Source organism: Ochotona princeps, chromosome 19, assembly GCF_030435755.1.
Source record: "Ochotona princeps isolate mOchPri1 chromosome 19, mOchPri1.hap1, whole genome shotgun sequence".
Classification (NCBI taxonomy): domain Eukaryota; kingdom Metazoa; phylum Chordata; class Mammalia; order Lagomorpha; family Ochotonidae; genus Ochotona; species Ochotona princeps.
Window position 1 is genome coordinate 17,809,406 of NC_080850.1, and position 20,360 is coordinate 17,829,765.

The 20,360-nt window shown below is 50.4% G+C and overlaps 2 protein-coding genes across 2 annotated transcripts in view; one reads left to right on the plus strand and one right to left on the minus strand.

Annotated features, from left to right (window-relative positions):
- The window catches only part of CYFIP2 (cytoplasmic FMR1 interacting protein 2), a 111,266-nt gene that overhangs the window by 30,311 nt on the left and 60,595 nt on the right, over positions 1 to 20,360 (minus strand). Inside the window, exons 18-24 of the mRNA XM_058677749.1 lie at positions 20,106 to 20,262; positions 19,473 to 19,569; positions 17,225 to 17,301; positions 14,012 to 14,120; positions 12,549 to 12,668; positions 7,189 to 7,388; positions 5,572 to 5,659 (exon numbers count right to left, since the gene is read on the minus strand). Of these exons, the coding sequence (XP_058533732.1) occupies positions 5,572 to 5,659; positions 7,189 to 7,388; positions 12,549 to 12,668; positions 14,012 to 14,120; positions 17,225 to 17,301; positions 19,473 to 19,569; positions 20,106 to 20,262 (848 nt within the window). The remainder of the gene's footprint in view (positions 1 to 5,571; positions 5,660 to 7,188; positions 7,389 to 12,548; positions 12,669 to 14,011; positions 14,121 to 17,224; positions 17,302 to 19,472; positions 19,570 to 20,105; positions 20,263 to 20,360) is intronic.
- Positions 2,995 to 3,726, plus strand: FNDC9 (fibronectin type III domain containing 9). The gene has a single exon (XM_012927622.2). It carries the CDS (start codon positions 3,049 to 3,051, stop codon positions 3,724 to 3,726), a length of 678 nt encoding a protein of 225 aa, XP_012783076.1. The 5' UTR covers positions 2,995 to 3,048.

Below are 20,360 nucleotides of genomic sequence, written 5' to 3' on the forward strand. Positions count from 1 at the left end.
CCATTGAAAGGGACAGCATGTTCCTCCCAGGCTGAGAGGCCCACTTGGAGGGAGATGCTAGAACGCTGGACCGGGCACAACCCTGGCAGCTTGCTAAGGCAGAAACTGCTCTGGAGACAAGAGGCTGGAAGACAAGGTGGTGACATGGTCACGCTCCCACCTAAGGCTCCAGGGCAGATGCTGCCTTGCTTCTCCCAGCTCTGGCCACTCCTGGTGTCCCCGGGCTGCTGGCAGCATCCCTCTCATCTCTGGCTCCTTCCCCTGGCTCCTTCCCTTTGTGTGTCACTCTGCACAAACCTGTTCTGTCTCGTACACGGACCCTCGTCATTCTAGTTAGGGATGGTTCTAAACTCAGGGAGATTTCAGCTCGAGATCCTTAACTAATTACAAATACAAAGGCTCCAATTCTCAATAGGGTCTCATTCTGAGGCTCTGAGTGGCTGCATATTTGAGAAGCACTCCACCCACCCTCATCAGGTGGAATGAACGATGATTTAGCAAGCTTGACGCAGGATCATGACTGGCCAGCGAGAGTGCTGATGGCTTCCATCCACTCTCCGGACCCAGCCTGGACCTGAGCCTTGCAAGTGACAGAACTGGGCTGCAGATAATAAAAGGGTCATGTCTAGTGCCATATAACCAGGTCACAGCAAACAGGAATAAATGATGAACAAGATAGAGAGGTAGGGCAGGAAGTGGGGAAGGGTGTTTGTGGGCTGGGAAGGGAATAGAACGAATTTTTGTTTTAGTTCTGGGAAATAAAGAAGGGCTTCCTTGTCTCTGAAACCATAATCCACAATAGGATTCAAATGGGGCAAGTAAACGAGGATCTGTTACTTATAAAATGTAGGAACCTAGGGAAATTAATATCACATTGGAGATCCGGGTACAGGGAAGGTTTTTTTGTTTTGTTTTGTTTTTGTTTGTTTGCTTGTTTGTTTGTTTCCCAAAGGAATGAAGAGCTCCTCTCATGGGCGAAACCTCCTTCCCAGACCAGTCACAAAAAGCACCGTGCGTACAGATGCCTGCTGGTTGCCATGGTGAATGATGCTGATCTGAAGAGATGAACAACGTGAGCACTGGGGGCGACAGTGGGATTACTCAGCGGTGAGAGAGACATCCAGGAGAACTCGGAGTGGAGGAGGGAGAAGGGACCATCCTCTCAGCCAGGGTCCACCCCACCTCGGCGGGCACAGCTCTCACCAGATACACCGCCAGCACCAGGTAAGACACCAAAGGCTCTTCTCGGAAATGAAAATGCAAAACAGTTTTTCCTTTTTATGCTCTGTTGAGGGAAGGGCCAAGTGACGATAAATGATTAGCTGAGAACTGGGGGAGGGTGGCTCGACACAGAAGCAGAGGAAGAAGAATAACTAACGGTGTTGGATTTGGTCTGCCAGGCTGAGGATGCTGCTGGCATTGCGACAGGAAGCTCTTAAAAATGTCTGCTGCAGGGAATTGAGCCTGCAAGGCCAGCCAGCAGCCGCTATGAGGCAAATGGAAGAAGAGGCTGGTGCGCCACAAGAAATGGACTTCTGATTACTCCTGCTGGAAGGGCTTACAGAGGTGGCCGCCAGTGCATCAGCAGTAATGGATAAAGCACTTACATTGCGGTCAGAACGTGTTGGTCGGGATAAGCAGGGATCCTGGAGTGTAAACACTCCATCTCCTTTGCAGTGTCTCCTCTGCAGCTTGGGTGCCCCTCTCTCTCCTCCTTCATTCTCCATTTTCTGGGAGGAAATGTCCAGCTAAGCGAGAAGGAGCCCTTCCCTTTCCGGAGCATTTTAACTCACGGTCATTCTGAGAGAAGGGAAACAAGCATCGGAAAGCTACAAGGTGTAGTAGGGTTTCCTGAGCTCCCCTCTCCCAGGAAATGGGCCCACGGATGGGATCTAGGCAGACACAGCTGACACACAGGCAGGCCAGACTAGGAATCCGTGAGGCTTACCACCCGGTTAGGGTTAAAATCTGATCAACTGCTTTGCTATGTCACTGTGATATAACGAAAGCTTCTGTGTTCCATGTTTGTCAACACACACTGAGGGGGTACAGCCATCCCTGGATTTCTGATCAGGAAAGATTCAATGCAGAACTGTATCTCTCCCAATGAAAGAGAAACTATGAAACTTGAAGCTGGCACTCTCTTAGCAAAGTGGGAAGGCTGACAATGTGGAGGGGGTGCATTCGATGGTGTGGAAAAACACACACACAACTAGAGCTTACCCTGTGCACTTCATACTGGGTTACTACGCCCAGCAACCTGGAGTTTGAATGTGTGTATAGTGGTTAAATGGCCTTGTGTTTAACCTTGGTTTGCTCATCTGTAAAATGGCAAGGAAGGATGCGAGGAGAATGAGAGAAACGTGTTGCAGTGTTTGCAGCAAGATCTGTGATGCAGCCACCACTGGGTCCCCGGGGTGGTTCTCATTGTTCTTGATGTTCACAGAACCAGGAGTAAAAGCAGTTATGCCGGTCCTAGGAGCTGATTACTTTGACTTATGGAACTAATGTCCTTTGGAAACAAAATAACGCAGGGAGAGCTTCTGGGGTGGGGGGAGGCCAGAATCAGCTAACAGTGAATAATGGGGCAAAGCTCTACTCTGCACAGTAAAGCTAGGTGCGTTAAGAAAAGGCAGCGAGGGGAATGTTCTAGAACTGAGCTCACAGTACTTGGAGCAGAAGCACTTGGTCAGCAAGGGCAATTACAGGTGAAGCAATTGTCTGAGAGTAGGCGACAGACCTATGTGGGCTAAAGGGGGGATCTCTGAGGTCTTACTGAGTTTAGGGAGGACAGTGTTCTATCTCAAGGCTCTGAGCCAGGTGGGAGCCGCCGGGCTTCTATGGGTATGTCTTTAGGAAGCCAGTAGGCCCTCAGCTTGGACCTAAGACTTCCTTGCTACACTTAGCAAACTCATGTCATTTGTTGCCTGTGTGTGTTTGTCTGTAAGATTGGGATTCTCTTAAGAGTCTCGAAAAGCGGTAGGTCTGATTGTCATACATCCACTCGGGGAGGTGACGCTTGGCTGTGATTCTGGTTCCAGAATCGGGATGAACATCGAGGTTGGGAACGTTTCCTATACAGGAGCCATCATCTCCTGGTCGTCCTCGGAGCCCTGCCTGGAGGACTATTACCATGTTATGTACAGGCCCAACTGGAACAGCATCTTCTCTGGCTATCTTCGCTACAGCTTCCATCACGAGGAGAAGGTGCCTCGAACCATCAGCTCGGTGGTACTGGAACACCTCGCGCCCTCCACGCTCTACTTCCTGTGCATCACCTGTAAGAAGGCCGCCTTCCCTTACAGGCACTACTGCACCATGTTCCACACCCTGGATAAGAGTCCACTGGCCCCTGGTAGTACCCTGCTGGACCCTCAAATCTCTCTCTGGGTGCTGATGGCCATTCTGCTTGCTTGCTTCACCGCCGTCTTGGCCTTCATCTGCCTCCAGTTCTGGTGTATCCGCTGCCATGAGCCTCGATGGTCTTACAGAGCTGGCCACATGGAGGAAGCCAATGGGTTGGTGAGATGGCCGGAAGAAGCCCCAGCTCTGGGTCAGGGGGAGGATGACCTTCAGGGACTTCCCCTGGTGGAGCTGCCCCGCAAGAACTCTGGTGCTGCAGCTGAGCCAGAAGCTGATGCTCATCAAGATGGCCCTGAGGAGGCGGGAGCCTTCCCGGAGGAGGGTGCCAATCGACCTGCAGTGCTGCCCCGCTGTGCGGAGTGAGATGCAGGAGGGCTCGCCCCAAGCCACACGGCAGGGCTTTTGTGAAAAAAACGTGTCCGTACTCCCGTGTCTATCCTCTCGTGTTAGTGCCTCGTGGATCCCCTAGTTCAGAGGAAGGCTGAAGGCAAAGTTACCCAAGCCAGAGGACGCATATTCCACCCCTGTGTGCCAAAGCTCAGACAAGCGTTTCTGCAGTAGTATCTATGTGGGGGGCCCCATTAGCAACCTAACACATCCTCTTCCCATTGAAATAAACATGGATGTATCAGAGAGTAGAAAACAAAAATCTGCATGACAGGTCTAAGAGCCAGCACGTGGCGTGACCTGCGGGCGACTGGACCTATGCTGTCAGTTAGCTGGCTAAAGTCCATGGTTGGCAACCTCTGCCAGGAAAGCACAAAACTTGTTCCAGAGTATTTCCTAATTTCCAGGCAATCTCACACTACCTTTTACTCCGTCTGCATTTTTCTTGAACCATGAATGACCTTAACTACCATTAATAATTGATGCTCTTTGTTGAACTGACTCATTTGTAAGACTTAAACTTTGTTGAAAATTTCGTCTTCTTACATAAATGGAAACCACCAGCACCTTCCTGCCATAAATTGGTGGAGACATGAAGATGAATGTGGCAAAAATAAAACAAACATTAAGTGTGACTTAGCTGTCTTGCCTCTGAGCTTAAGGCCCTTTGATCTTTTATCTTTGATAAAAAGGGGTCTGACCCAGTGGTGCGGAGGTATTAACGAAGTGTGTAAATTTTTGTCCTTAATTTCTCATCAGGCTTGAAAGAATGAACAAGAGGGGTGCTTGCTGTGCCCATCACCTGAGCCTCTCTTGAGTGGAGGAGCTGTCCTGAGCAGCCTGGCTGCTCTGCAGGAGACCTTGAAACCCTCCCAACAGCACCCTAAAATCCTGCCAAGTGCCCCCTTTGGCCCCCGTGGCAGCAGCACGCACTGGTGAACTTCACTTGGAAATCAAGTGCACTTTGTCACTGTTGTGTCGAGTCACTTCCCCTTTTTAAATTGTGCCTGAAGTGGCTATGTTTATATTATCATAAAGGAAAATGTTGGTCTTGCTTTTTGGTGTTTGACACGTTTTACCCTTTCAGCGGCATTCTTTCCTCCCCATACAGAGCCCACAGGGAGATATGATTCTCCTCCACACCCTGGGGCCCAGGTGGGACACCCTCATCATCACGTTCCTGCTCCCACCTCGGGAGGCAGATGTCGGCACTGCCTCCCAACCCGGTGTGGTTCCAGCACCTGCAGTCCAGCCCCATGCCTGGCCTAATAAGCGTGCGTTTAACAAATGGGAAGGGCTGATGTTTTAGGGAGGGTAGAGTTAGCTTTAGGACATGCATAGGTAAATGACAGCAGACAGACACAAGCAAGTCTATTGCAATGCCAGCTCCAGCCACCTTGGAATCTCTTCTAAAGCTCTGCTTCCCCACCTTGTCCCTGTCCGCAAATCCCTTGAACTCATACAGCATAACACGCCAGAACCACAGGACGACACCACAAGGAATCAGATGACACCACAAGAAATCAACCGAGAAACACGAGTCACTGGGAACCCCACATGGGAGGCTCCATAGACCCATTTTCTTGCTCGTTACAATGCATGCTCAACGGCGCCACTTCAGCATCCTGTCCCGGTCCTAGTCTGTGTCCACCCCCATCCCTGCTTGTTGTGAGCAAATAAAGAGGCATATACTCGCAAGCTCTGTCTGCCTGGATCTCACTGCAGTCTCTCCATGCCATCTGGCTGGGCTCATTCCAGGAACACTTCCCTGCTGTTTGCTCACTCACCCTCCTGCAGATGGGACGGGGCGGCACTGCTTACCTTGGAGCCATAGAGGTAATAAGGCTGGACGTTGGCGGGTTTGTCTCGTTGCGGTTCTTGGGTGAAAGGAATGGCAGTCCGGACAAAACTGGCAGAAGAGAAGACATGAGGAAGGGTAAGCTGGGTCCCGCCGCCACTGCTCCTGGTGCAGGAGACGGGACCCCTTCCTGACGGGGAGGGGGTTCGCCATGTCTCAGGCGGGTCCCTATCCAGGTGATCAATTCCCCAACATCCTTCCATTTAATTACTGTCTCTTTTGCCTGCCCGGGGCTGTGCCTACTCTGAATGACAAGAGACAAGGAACCAAGCAAAGGGAGGGACAGCTGAGTCTCAAAATGGTCTTCCCCAGGGCCCCGTCCCTCCCCTGTCAGTTTGGTTCCTCAAGAGCCAGGTTCTACAAACTCTTGCTATAAAGCAACAGATATTTCCAGCTTTGCAAGCCAGATGGTGTCGGCTGCAAGTACTCTACTCCGCTGTTGTAGCACAAAAACAGTCCCAGGCGACACGAAACCCACGAGCATGGCTGAACTCCAGCAACATCTGATAAATTTCAAATCATTTCTGCTTGCTGCCACATAGTCGTCCTCTTTGGATTTTCTCTCCCTCTATTGTTCAGAAATGTGAGTTAATCTCACTCTCAACCTGCAGGCTGGCAACCAGAGGTGATGTGTAGGCCCAGAGGTTGACACGCCCTGCTCAAGAGCACTTGGTTCTCACAGGGCTGGAAGCCGGAATCCTGTCCCGCTCCGTGTGGATTCCTTCCACCCCCTTCCATCGACTCGTCTATTCCATCATGGCTGGGAGCCAGGCTTGGGGTGGGGGTGACAGGAGAGGACGTGCACACACATCCATTTTCTCACCTCTTCCACCAAGCTATGAACCTCTGTGGGAATAGAGGGATTTGGGTCCTACCTCCTCGTCACTGCATAGCCCAGGGCTGCGTGCTCCTCAATGGAGCCAAGTCCCACTCTGGCAGGCAATCGGGAGCTATGCAAACGAGTGCCTGTCTCCCACGCATGTGTTCAGACTGGGACGTCCTATGGAGGACAGGCGGATGGCACCGCTCAGCTTCCCCAGACTCTTCCAGAGTTCATGAATGCATGATTTATATCTGCGCCCAAGGTGTATCTCATAGCAGCACAACTCACTGCTACCTTGGCTCTCACTAACCACTTGGTTCCTTAGAATCGTGACCAGGGATATCCAGCTGCTGCCTTTGGCTCACACTTGTTCCTTTTCATCCTTTGCAGCAGGAAGCTGCCCATGAGATTCACATCGTTTTGGGACTAGGGCAGGAGGGACTGCCTCCTCTCTCTTGGCCCGGCGGGCCTTCCTTCATCTCTTTGCTCAGCATTGATGATGATGTCCTTGTTGTATGACTGGTCCATCACCTCTGGCCACCCCCAGCACCCGAGAGGCAGGCAGGAGTCCTTCTGCTCCCCATGGCACCCCTGTCTCCAGTACAGAGCCTGTCCTCAGGAGGGGCCCAAGAGATACCTGTCACAGGAATGACCTGACGGGTGTTCTGGGGCCTGGTGTGGAAGAGGAACATGGCCACTCCCTTGACCTCCAGCCAGCCCCAGTTCCTCTGCACAAGGACCTCCCCACCCCCCTTACCGGTTTGTGGAGCCGTTGTAGCAGTAGTTGGGGAGGAAGTCAAAGTTCAGCTCCCAGAAGACATGCAGGGTGATGCGGCCGTAGGGGGCTGACACGTTGTGATTGGCCTCCCGGAACATGGCATCGAAGCTGTCCAGTGTCATGTGCTTACAGAGCAGCCGGTGTGTGAGTCGGTTAATCTCTAGCAGCCATTCTAGCTCCTGCCCAGAGAGAGAAAGAGCCCAGGGCTGCTAAGACCACATGCAAACCTTGCACCCAAGCACGAGCACACTTCATCTTACTGATTCCTTGCACACGGGAGAGAGCCTCTCTGATAACTGCTTGACCTCCTAGATGGGAACTGGCCGTCCTGGGGCAGCATCCCCTCCTGTGGAGAAGAGTAAGGAACTGCCAGATCATGCTAGGGAAAGGTGGGGCTGCATGGCCACCCCTGGAAGGAGACCAGCAGCCAAGTACATCCTGCGGGCAGAAAGTCACACAGGTAAGGACAAAGTTGGCCCCCTGGTGCTGCCAGAGAGTGCAAGTGAGGGGTGACATGCATCACTGGAGCCTGAATCTCCACTCTGTGGAAAGCAGTGACAGGAACTACCGCCTGTGCAGCACGTGCTGCTGGGCCTACGCGGGGAAACCATTGCTCATGTGTGCTGCAGGACCTAGGCGGGGGAAACCATTGTTCATGTGTGCTGTAGTACCTAGGCAGGGGATACCATTGCTTTGTTAAGGTTGAGCATTCTTGGCCCCTACCCCCACCATGACATAGTTCCCTGGAATACAGAAGAGCTGCACTGCTAACGTACTGGGCACACAGAAGATGGCCCAGGCACTTAGGCCCCTGCCACCCATGTGCGAGACCCAGAGAATTTTGGGTTCCTGGCTTAAGTCTTGGCCTATTGCTGGCTGTTGATCCATTTGGATGGAAGGTCTCTGTCCTTCTCTGAGTCCCACTTCCCTTCAAAATCATACTTCGCTTTTTAAAAACTGCTATGGCAGTTAAAGACCTTGGAAAGGCAAAGGCTGGGCCGGCATGATGGCTCACTGGCTAAATCCTCTCCTGGCAAGTGCTGGGATCCCATACGAGTGTCAGTTTGTGCCCTGGCTGCTCCACTTCCCATCCAGCTCCCTGCTTACGGCTTGAGAAAGCACAAGAGGACGGCCCAAAGCCTTGGGACCCTGCACCCACATAGGAGACCTGGAAGGGGCTTCAAATCAGCTCAGCTCTGGTCATTGCAGCCACTTGGGGAGTGAACCAGTGGCTGAAAGATCTCTGTGTTTCTCCTTCTCTCTGTAAATCTGCTTTCAAGTAAAAATAAATAATTATTAAAAAATAAAAAAGGGCACAGGCTTCAAAAATATCATCAAGGATGGCTCATCTGATATGGCCAGATGGAATGGCCCAAGAGCCAGCTGCAACAGCCGGACATGGAGCCAGAGTGTCTGGGGCCACAGAACACAGCCAGACTGCTGGGATCGGCTGGAGTCCGGAGTGCAGTCTGGTGGGGAAACCAGCCCCGCTGCTGCTCTCAGAGCTCCGCCTCTCTGAGACTCAGGCTCAGAGGCTGAGGGAACTCTGGCATGTAGAGGGAGACTCAGGGTTTCCTGTGGCAGATCGGGGTGTCCCTGCCAAGACGTAGATGGAGCTGCTGCTTTACACATTCCACCTGATGACTGCCCCATCAGAGGATGGGCTCAGGGAGGGCTGGGCCTGCAGTTTCTCAAAAATCTGGATTTTAATCCAAGAAGTAGCCACAGGGTGTGTGTGTGTTGCACAGGTGGCATGCATTGTGTAGCTACACACAGGGCAGAGACTCGTCAGATGCAGCTTTCTGCTTTGGTCTCCCTGGTTCTAGCTCTCTGTGTCCCTACTGGCTGAGCATGAACAATAAACAAGCATAAACGATAAAAGGAACAAACGACAACAAGCTCATGTTTTAGATCACCAAGTTCCCAGGCACACTGCAGTGCTGCAACCAGGAAGACGGCAGATGAGAACCCAGGAGCAGCCTCTGTTCTGCGGCTGTGACTGCAGCAGGCTCGGGAGCGCCCCCTGGTGCTCACAAGGGAGCAGGAGGAAGACGTTATTTCTGCCCTAATTGTTGCTGCTTGTTCCTCCACTCACCCTAATCCAAACCGTGCTTCTGGCCTGTAAGCTGGGAGAAGGCTGCAGTCAGCTGCACTCAAGGCTGCCAGGCTCGGGAGTGCGGCAAAGGCTTTGGGAGCCGGGTAGTCACCCTGTGAGAGGGCCTCCATCCTAGGCTGGGAAGTCAGCCTACCAGGACCACTGCCATGAGCAGAATGGCAACAATCAAATCCCCTTGGAAATGGCACAAGAGTGTTTCCATGGGAGTCAGATCTGTTAGCCCCAAGGAGTGTTAACCAGTGCTCAGGTCTCAGGCAGCAGGTGGGACTGGGCTCTTCAATACAGGCCCTGCAGGTCACCCCCTGCTTAAATTGTACCCCCACCACATGGGCCTGACACTGTGGTGCAGCAAGGAAAACTGCTCCCTGCAATGATAGCATCTCATACGGGTGTTGGTGCGAATCCCGGCTGCCGCACTTCTGAGTTGGCCCCTTGCTAATATGCCTGAGAAAGCAGCAGAGAATGGTCCAAGTCCTTTGGTTCCTGCCCCATGTGGGAGAGCCAGATGAATATCCTAGCTCCTGGCTTCAATTCAGACCACCTCAGCTCTGGCCACTGCAGCATTTAGGGAGTGAGTCAGTGGTTGGAAGAGATTTCTCATCCCCTCTCTAACTATGCCAGCCAAAGCAAGCATGACAGTTCCATCATCCTGGGACAGTTCTGCCATCCGGGAATGCCCAGTTTGGTGCCGTTGGAACTTCTGAAGTTTTGTTGGAGATCTTCCCAATGTTTGGTACTGTCTCGGCATCTCGCATGCGGCCGGTAGGCTGCTGGGCCCGCTGTGAGCTTCCGCTCTTGCCACACCTGCCTCACTTTGCTTAGCTGCGTGCAACAAGGGTGACCAACTGCTGGGTCTCTGTCACCCCTCCTGCTGGTGACCAGACCACCCTCCCCTCCAACCGCATCTCAGAATGGAGTCTTCAGGAGGAAAGGGCGGAGGAGAGGAGGCTGCTGGGTTTGGGGAGGAGGCAGCAGCTTCCAGGGCCAGGTGACGGACGAGGCAGGCATCCTGACCCATGGGAGAGCGAGCAGCCCCAGGGTCTGCTCCTCTGGCCTTCATAGGAAGTGGCGGGGTCTTTCATGGGGCAGCGGCTCTACCTGACACACAAGGACCCTCACTGGCTGCTTTGATTTGTTCTCAGCTAAAAGAACATTTGGTGGCTTTCCAGGAATGGGAAAGGACCATGGGCAGGCACACCCACACTCCAATTGTTTGTTTCTGACAAGAGATGCTCATGACTGGAAAACTAGTGGAGGGAGAGAAATTTTAAAAAGAAGAAAACAAAACTCCCAGCACTTGGAGATACTCGCTGTCAGCAGCATCTTGGCAGAAACAAAGAAAAACTCAGTTTATCCACACAGAGGTGGTCCAAGGTTTCCCAGCAGAAGGCTTGAGGTCTAAGTGGGTGGCTGGCTCAAGTCCACCCGAGAAAGGCTGAAGGAAGCTGAATGGGGAGTGGGGCGTGACCAGCTCCAAATTTCTCTTTTAACCTTTTTCTCTTTTTTTTCCATGAGCTGCTACTTATCCAATGCTTTCTAAGCTTAAGGAATTGTGGGAAATTCTTCGGGCAGCATCTCATTCTATCCAGGCGACAATCCTAGGAAATGGCTTCTTCTTTTTTTTTTTTTTCCCAGCAAGAAAACGGGCTTGGGGAAGATAAGCTGAACTCTCCAAGATTGTCCAGCTACTGAGTGGCAGGGCCAAGGTCCAGACCCCAGGCCCGCCTGCCTCCACAGTCCTGGCTCTCGGTCACTCTATTTATGGCATTTTGTCCCTTTGAAAAAGCAAACGAACCACACACTTTTTATTTGGGAATGATTTTAGCCCTACAGAAATGGTTTAAATACTGCATATCCTACACCTCCTTGTCCCAGTGTCCCTGGTGTCAACAGCTTGCACAATCATCGTAGCAGTAAAGTAGGGACTTCACTTTGGCTCAGCACTATTGGCGGAGTGACAGACTCCATTCAGCTGTGGGCCACGGACGCCTTCCTTTCCCCCCAGGGCTCCAACTGATCCTGCACCCCACACTGCCTTCCATGCTGCTCATCCATCACCCACAGTTCCTGACAATTTTTAGTCTTCTCACTCATGATGTGGGCACTTTGGAAAAGTATATATATATATTTTAAAGAACAGCACTCAACTTGGGTCTATCTGATATCTTGTCGTAATTAGACGGAGATTACACATTTGGGTAAGAATGCATGAGGGCAACAGAAACACCTGTAGCATTAGTGGTTACATTAATATCCATCCTTGGTTAACATGGTGTCTGTCGGCTTTCTAACTGTAAAAATCAATATTTTTCCTTTAGAGTTGATACATACTTTGGTGACGATAATTTGAATGATTAATTTCTTCTCAAAGGTTTTTTTGTGTGTGTAATTTCAGAAGTGTGGCTATATATATGTATGTATGTATCTGTCCATGTAAAATAACATTCACTGTTTTTTAAGTGCTTGGTTCTGCGGCAGTACATACACTCAGCACAGTACAGCCAGCACCACCCTTCATAGAGCTCCTGCTGCCCGAACGAAACCGTCCGTGACACCCTGCTCTCCTGCACAGCCTCTGTGCTCCTCATCTCCGACTCTGAGGACCTTATAGGAGCCCTACACCCTCCTCAGCGCTCTGCCTGCATGCTCATTACGATGGTCTAGTGCTCATTTCCTTTCCCACTCGCCTGCTCTGGACAGCACTAAAGTCTTTCTCTGATCCACTAGAACACAGTGGGAGGTGGCGAATGAGCTCACAGCAGTTCCGGTTGCTATTTTCCAGGGAGCATCAGGACCAGCTACACAATTTGCAGAGGACAACACAGAACAAAAACCTGTGGTCCCATATTAATGAAAGACTGTGAATTTAAGGATGGTGATGCCAGATCCCTTCTGAACCCTCCCCTCCTTTCCTTCATCAAGCTGACTGGTCACACAGCTTGTCCCCGGTTTCTAAGGCTCTCACCTGCCTACTGGCCTCCACAGGATCCTACAGTCAAGCAGCCGTGCCTGGAGGCTGGTCCCCTCTGACATGCCCTGTGCTCCCCGCCACTCTCCCAGGCACAAATAAGGTTATTCTCTTTCTGTTCAAGTCTTCCTCTTGCTGTTCCATTCAGATGGGAACGGGGTCCACTGCTTCTCTTTGCTAACAGCAGACCTTGGTTAGGCCCCCAGCCTTCACGAACCATGACAGAAATCCCAACCGTAGCGCCGAGGCTCTTACCACAATGGAGGTCAGGTCCTCGCTCTCGAAGCGGCTGATGGCCTGGTCCAAGGATTTATACATAGCAGCAGAAATGCGCTGGGTTATGAGTCTGTTCAGGTCAATTGATCTTCCCAGCAGCTGAGAAGGGAGAAAAAAATAATAACCTAAGTGTCACAAAAAAAGCCTGGCTACTAAATGGAATTCAGTGACAGGGACCTTTTCAGAAAGGTCATTACTGGGACAAAGGAACACAACTTCGTCAAGTTTACTGGGGATGATGACTTGGCTGTGCCTTTAGGAGAGCATAAGTTTATCCTCTGGAAATATAGGCAGAGAGAGAGAGAGAGAGAGAGAGAGAGAGACAGAGAGAGACAGAGAGAGAGAAAGAGAGAAAGAGAGAAAGAGAGAGGCAGGGTGAGCTGTGCCTATGAGAAAGGAGAAGTGAACTAAACTGGTAAACCATCAGTCATGGCATATCGGGCTGCTAGGTACATGAATGTCCCTATTTTCCAGTGCCCCCAGAGACTTGATATAAGAAAAACCAGGGTAAACCACCATTGGTTCAGCAGTGCAAAGAGGTTGGGCAAGGTCCTGGCAGCCAGAAATATTCCTGCTGACATCCCTAATCGAGCCCTGAGGTTTCTCCTCCATCATTCCTGTGAGCAGCTCAGTCGCCACAGCACAGCGACAACCTTAGCCAGGGGATCCTTTGTGCTTCTCTGAGGGCGAATTCCAAAGCAAGTGGCCGAGAGGCTGATGTAGGATGGAATGCTTCACTCTTGACAGTTGCCTCTGGGACACGCATGGGCATTACTGAGGGGACTTTGTAGATAATCAAAAACATTTATGGAGTACCTGCTGTGTGCACTGCACGTGGCTAAGTGCCAGATGATTATTCTTAACTGTTATTTCTTTTCCAACCTTCCTTTTTAGCATACATTTTCCACCACTGACTACAGCCCCTGACAGCCATCTCAAGCACACAGCCAGCCCCTTTATTAATATCCTGTGGCTAATTCTGACTGTATCACCACTGAAAGCGGAGGCTGCCAAAGCTCTCACGGGGCCCCTGCCGGTGGCAGAGGCGCCGTATTCTCCTTCCCTTGGATTTTTCAGAGCAATGGGCCCATCGAGGCAAGCGCTTTCCCTTTCACACAGGCATTTTCTGAGTGCCAGACTTGCCGTTCATGAGGGCGGGGACCAGATGCCCAGCACAGTGGGAGCACAGCACAACAGCAAGCTTGCTGCCAGCTTGCCTGATGTGGGGCAGCAGCAGGAAGGTCCACATTCGCTGGTTCAAGTTCACATTTTGAACCAGGGATATGTTTCCCAGGGCCCAGCATTATTTCTTCTCTATATGGGGCCAGATGTTAACAGAACCCAGCCCCACAAGAGCCAACTGCCCTTTGTGCCCAGAGTTTAACTCCACACTCTTTGTCTCGAGGGCATCAGAGGTCTCCAGCACAGTGTCCTTCGCTCACCTGCACGTGTCTCTGTTTCAGGAGTGTTTCATAGCGGTTTGATGGCGGGTACGGAATGATGACTCCATAATTCTTACATTCAGCTCTGAAGCGTTTATCCAGCAGGACACTGCAAGCGGTGAGAGTTAAATCAGCACATGGCAGCAGGCAGTCCTCAACAGCCGTGACCACAGGACAGGCCACTGAGGAGTAACCTCCAGCAACTTAAACCCAACTGCTTCCTACTCCAGCAAGGGCCTCCCAATGTCCTTCTCGCTATGGCGGTGCCATCTGTGAAGCCACTTCTAAGTTAGAGGTGGGCAACCCAGAAGGGGAACCACTTTTGGATTCATCCGAGAGGAAGGGAACAGGACTCGTGCTGAGCGTTGCCTGGGACACTCAGTCCTGTGGTTGAGAGGCTGGTATTCCAGTGAAGACGCTGGTGCCACACAGGGCGGCCGGGGCAGGAAGGGATCTGCGTGGAGCTTACTGCTCACCACGCGCATGCGTGTGCACACTCGTACATGGAGTCATCTTGACGCTCACACCAGCCCCAGGAGGGAGGTGTGCCATGGGTTAAAGCCTGAGGCAGAAATGATAGAGTACTCAGTGCTTTGAAAAGGGTCAAGTGGGATCGTAGGGGGGTTGGGACTTCAGGGGAACCTACTCATGGGAGGTTTTGTTGGACTGTGACATATACAGTAAGGTTGATGTGCGTGGGAAAAGGGAGGCTGGCAGTGTAGACAAAGGGCAAGGCATGCTGGGAAGTGTGTGCAGACATGAATTTATCCTGTTGAGCTGGGGAGAGGGGTCCTATCACACAGAAAGAGGTGAGATCTGAGCCGGATGCGATTAGAAGCTAAATGACGTCATCTCAACCAGCACCGCCCTGTTGAAGCCCTCGGCCACAGGTGCTGATGGAACATTAGAAGTGCAAATGGTCCAGATTCAGACGTGCTGTGACTCTGAGTGCTTGGAAAAGAAAGACTACAAGATGCCTCCTTCGTAACAAGGATCTAGACCTCACTGTAGCTTCACTTGTGCCTTGGGACACATGAAAAGGCTCGACACTCTTAGTCACCACCCTAGCGTCACACTGAAACCTTTGTTATGTTTGTTAACTTCATGTGGATGAAGGCTCGCTATTTTTTTTTCTCTCCTTGTGGCGGACTGTACTGATGGGGATGCATTATGTGACAGTAGCAGAAATTAATACGTTCATAGGTGGAAAGAGAGAAGTCCTCCTGCATGCACTACAAAGATGGACTCAAAACAAAAAGGCTGATAATCTCCTACACTTTTGGGGGACACTTCAGCGGCAGCACGGTGAACTTATGACAACTCATGGAAGACACCCATTGTAAGACTGGAGGGGAAAGCAGAGGGGAGGGGAGGGACCTGCGGGAGGGGGAAGGGAAACCCCGGTGCCTATTAAACTGAACCATAAAACAATAAAAAAAAAATGCCCACTTGGTATTTTTATATGGATTGCCTACTTGATAATGGAGTATTTTAACTAGGTTAGGGTAAATAGAATATTTTATATTTTCTATAATTATATAAAATAAAATGTACCTAATATCACATCACCTGCTTCTTCCTCTAAATGTGGCTACTGAACTATTTCACACGACACATGTTCCTTCCGTGACAACATTTCACTGCTGGCAGACAGGACAGACCTGGGTCACCCCTTCTTGTGCCTTTTCAAATCCCCCAGCTTCCTAACCTTTGGAAAACCACTGATCTTCCAGGGAGGGTGGGGGTGTCATTTACAGTGGTGGTTAGGATGGGGACACTCTGTAAACCTGATCCATGGAGGACGCAGAGTTGAGCAAGCCCAAGTTTGTCTTGACAATGGGTTTTAGTATGTGTGGAATCGGAGCTGTGCTGGAGACGCTCAGCCCACTCAGTCACACTCTGTCAGACCCACTGGCACCTGCAAGTGTTACTTCGTGAAAGGCTGTCTCTGCTTTGCCTTGCGGCATCCCTAATTCCAGAACCCAAAGTCTAAAGTTACTTCCAAATCCCAAAGTTTCTGAGCGCTGATCGGACATTGCAAGTGGAAAATGTCACAAGTCATTTCCTGATGGGTCACAGTCCAAAAGCAGGTGCATGAAAATATCAGATAAAATTACCCTCCAAGGATAAGGTGCATAGGAAATAGAAATGAATTTTTGGTTGCAATTTGGGTCTCATTTCCAAACCTGTGTATATACACATTTTTGTTTTACATTCAAAATCTGAAACTCTTCAGGTCTTGAACATTTCAGACAAGCGGCACTCAACTTATCATGATTCTATTTTCCTCATTTAAGAGTCATCACTTCAAGCATGCACAGCTTCTTAACAGAAACTTGTACGCACTGCACATCAACTTCTATTTCAAATATATCTGAGCAACTCTAGTTGTGAAAAGTAAAACTTCTCATAAAATGTCACGTAAAGAGCTATGTTTAAGATGACTGGTTTGTATATTTGAATTTCTAACAATAAAATGATTTATAATTTCAGGCTTTCCTTGACAATTCTGTAAGCTTTTAAAATCTTGTCATTCACATAGGGTCTTGTATCTATAGATTCCGGCAAGAGCAATGAGTCTGACATGTCTTTGACCCAGAATCTCTTCCCCTGGTCACCTATCTGGCTTTCTTGCAGACATGTGCGTCCGATCCATCCAACCTGTGTTTTAAAAAGTCAGCTTTTAAAATGAACACTGACTCGGCTCACGGTTATACTCCTGGGACTGTTCCATCGTGCCCCACTGTTCCCAGATAAATACCATCTGGCCCTGCCTGCCTCTCCAGTCTCACCACACACCCTGGCTCCTCCAGTGGCCATGAACGTGGCATTCACATGTGTAACTCATAGCAGTCTTCCAAATGCTTTGAGGCAGATGTGCGTGTTGTACTGGGTTTCTGCTGCAGGAACTTGAGGGTCACCGCTGGTCCCATCCTGCACCTCGTGTGACTTAACCCTTCACGTGCTGCTTACTCAACATAGCCTTTCTAGTTTAGGTTCCATAGTTCTTTATCCCCATATGTCCACCCATGTCTGTCCTCCCCATCGGTTGGAAGACGTTATGCCCTTCCTGCTACTGTCTGGCACCCTCCAGGCATGTAGAACCGCCCAGTGTTTCTTAGGTGTTAATGCAACAGGCAGGTTTTGTCTTGGAAGATCATGTCTTCCACAGGGCAGTCTGAGGAAAGACTGCTGCCCACGGGGCTCGCTTACCTGCCAGCCATGGCTTTGTAGTAGGCGAATATCTGATCTGCCAGTTTGTAGACGAACTGATCGAAGCACAGGTTTACCTGGAGAAGGGGGAGGGGAAAGGTCAGTGGCGCCCGCCATGCTTTACACAGACACTTAGGCACCCAACAAGAGGACAGCCGGGCAGGGTGACACAGTGTGTTCTGGTGCAAGATGTTTTGAAGGAAAAAAAGATTCTACAGCTAAGTTAACTTGGAGAGTTGGATCCTTTGCTCTCAAGATCTTCAGTTAATCAACAGAGAGAAGGCCAAGTTCAAAAAGGCTGTTGAGGATTCAAGTCACCATCTCGGGAGATGAAACAGATGTATTTCACCATATGCCAAAATTGTTTCATTTTATCATCAGTTAGCTAACTCTACCATCTCCATGCTCATTCGTTCTGACAGGCCTCCTGTCTGTTCACTGCATCTTACCTTGCTGTGCAAACGTGACCATGAAAAAGTTAAATCACTTTGCTTTAATTTTTAAACTTTTGAATGAATGCAGTCTTGCCACTTTAGTGTCTTAATGATGGATATGACATTTGCAGGGGAAGATTAGTTCACAACAGACATACAGAATTAAAACCAAAGCCTTGGGAGCTGACTGTGTGGTACAGTGTGTTAAGCTGCCACTTGCAATAGTGCCATGTTGAGTCCCAGTTGCTCCACTTCCAATCCTTGCCAACAGGAAGGCAGCAGATGGGAGTCCAGTGACCCAGATTAGGATCCTGTCTTTGTCCTGGCCCAGCCTTGGCTGCTGTAGCCATCTGGTGAGCAAACCAGGGATGGAACATCTCTTTTCCTCCCTGTCTTCCTCCCCATCCCTCTCCTCCAGTTCTTTCAAGTCAATGAATCAATCCATCTTTAAAATGAAACAAAACCAAACAAAAAAAATCTTGCAGTAGTGGCAAAAGCAGGAAATATCCAAGGGTGGGAACTTCAAGAGGTGCCCAGTTGGGTCCAAGGATACCTTATTTCAGAGAAACTAGATGACAGGTTGGTGATAAATCTTTGATTCTTTATCACCAGATTCTTGGCCCCACAAGGCTGTTTGCATTCATAAGGTTTCACTTCGCCCCCAGGGATGTGGGATGTGGGGCTTTCCTTCCGCTGAGATCACTGAGGCCTCTTCCTGGACTTTGAGCTTCAAGGGTTGGCAGTGGACAGGGTCACGGTGGGGCTTTTTATTCTGACTGCATACTCTTCCAGAACCTACTCTGAAGAGACCTGCACGGAGGGCCCAGGCTGCTCCAGAGGTAAGTGCTCTTTTGCTTGGTGCTGTGCCTTAGGGGTAAGTTTCAATCCCGAGGCCCATATGTGAACGACTCGGTCCTCAAAGTCTTAACTGAATGGTACTCGGTGGAAACGTAATTCAGTTATGTCCTTCAGGGGTGGGACTTTGGAGAAGTGGTGAGATTGGATTCCACTGTTCGCATACAGCCTCATGAGTGAATCACCACAGTTTTTCAAGGAGTGAGGACACATGCTCTCAAGTCTGCCATGGGGACATCCTGCACTGCCACAGGACTTAGCCAACAATGCCACCTCCAGGTGCCACCCAAAACTCCCAAACTGGGGTCTGAAATAACTCTCTCTCTCACCAGTAGCTTATGTTATGTGGTTCATTATGTAACAAAAAGCTACTAACACACTTGGCTTCCTCCCCAGGCATAGACCACAGCGAAGTGTGAATACAACTAGGCCTTCGAGTTGCCCACGGGCCTTTGAAACAGGGGATGTTGGCAAGGCATGGCTATTGTCACACACATACACAAAGTCCCTCATGATATGAACATTTAAGGATGAGAAGAGAAGGGCAGGACACAGGTTAGGACTGTTCATGGAAAAATGAAACCAAGACATAATTTTGGTATACTTTTTTTTAAAATTCAAGGCATAGTGGGTTTTTTTTCATAACATGCATTCTCACAAACTTTTTGAAGACCCCCTCACATGAACGGATTTCAGAAGGCTTTATACCAACATCGTCTTTTATTCCAGATTCCATGAATTTTGGAAGCCCCCTCATGTTTGTACCCCATGCCCTCACATCTCACACGCAGGTGATTTCTGAAGACCTCAGTGAATGGGCAGATGGCTCTGCAGATGCCTCTGCAGGAGGAGCCGTGAACTTCACCGCCCCCCGTCCCCCCCCACCACACTCAGCGCTAACAGCCAAAGACAGGTCTCAGGGCAAGACAAGACAACAAGAACAGGAGCCCAGCACTTGCCTCGGCTTCAATCTCATCGTACAGGAACTGCTTCTTGAACTTGGTCAGAGCATAGTAGGCACTATCGTTGTACAGGTCCAAAGGATAGAGCACGTACCTGCAAGTGGGGATCCAAGAGCTCAGGGAAGCGATCTGGGAAGGCAGGCAGGTCGGCACACACTCAGGGACAGAGGGTGGTGGTGGTGAAGAGAGCCGAGCTCAGAGCTGGGAGGGGACCACTTTTCACTCCTCTCCAGGTGTCCAGTGCCTCCCCCACTTCGGCATGACTGACTTCACAGTCTGTCCCCAGAAATCCCAAGTCCCTGTGGCTGACGAAACCTAGGCCTGGGCTGAAGCATGGCAGAGAGCTCAATCAGGTGGCTGCGAAGGATGCTGGCTCCTTGAAGCCCAGAGGGGATTATTTTCTGAGCAGGGCTGTCACACAACTGACAAAATGCAGAAAGGAAAGGTGGCCCGGAAGAACCCCCGAAGCTTTCTACAGCCAGACTCAAATGCCCCTGTGTGCCCCAACCACCGGCTCCCTCTCCACCTCCGTTCCAGCCACTGCAGCCCTTCCTTCTGGAAAACAACGAGCTTACGGGCAAGACATTTTCAACCAAAGCACCTGCTGCTGGGCCCAACCCTGCCACTTACTCCATCATGGAAGGTTCTTTGGTTTCCAGGATATGGTCCGTTAGAATCCAAGGCATGGACATCTCAATGGGGAACTGGATTCGCCGGCCCATGGTTAACTCCAGGAAAAATTCTCGGAACCAGAGCTGAGATAGATCGCAACACTGCTGTAGGGCCTCTGCGAGGGGAGGAAGAGTGGGTCACAGGCAGTGCTCAAAGACCACAGTGCTGGTTCTACTTGACTTTGACTATTATGACTATCCTCATATTGCTAAG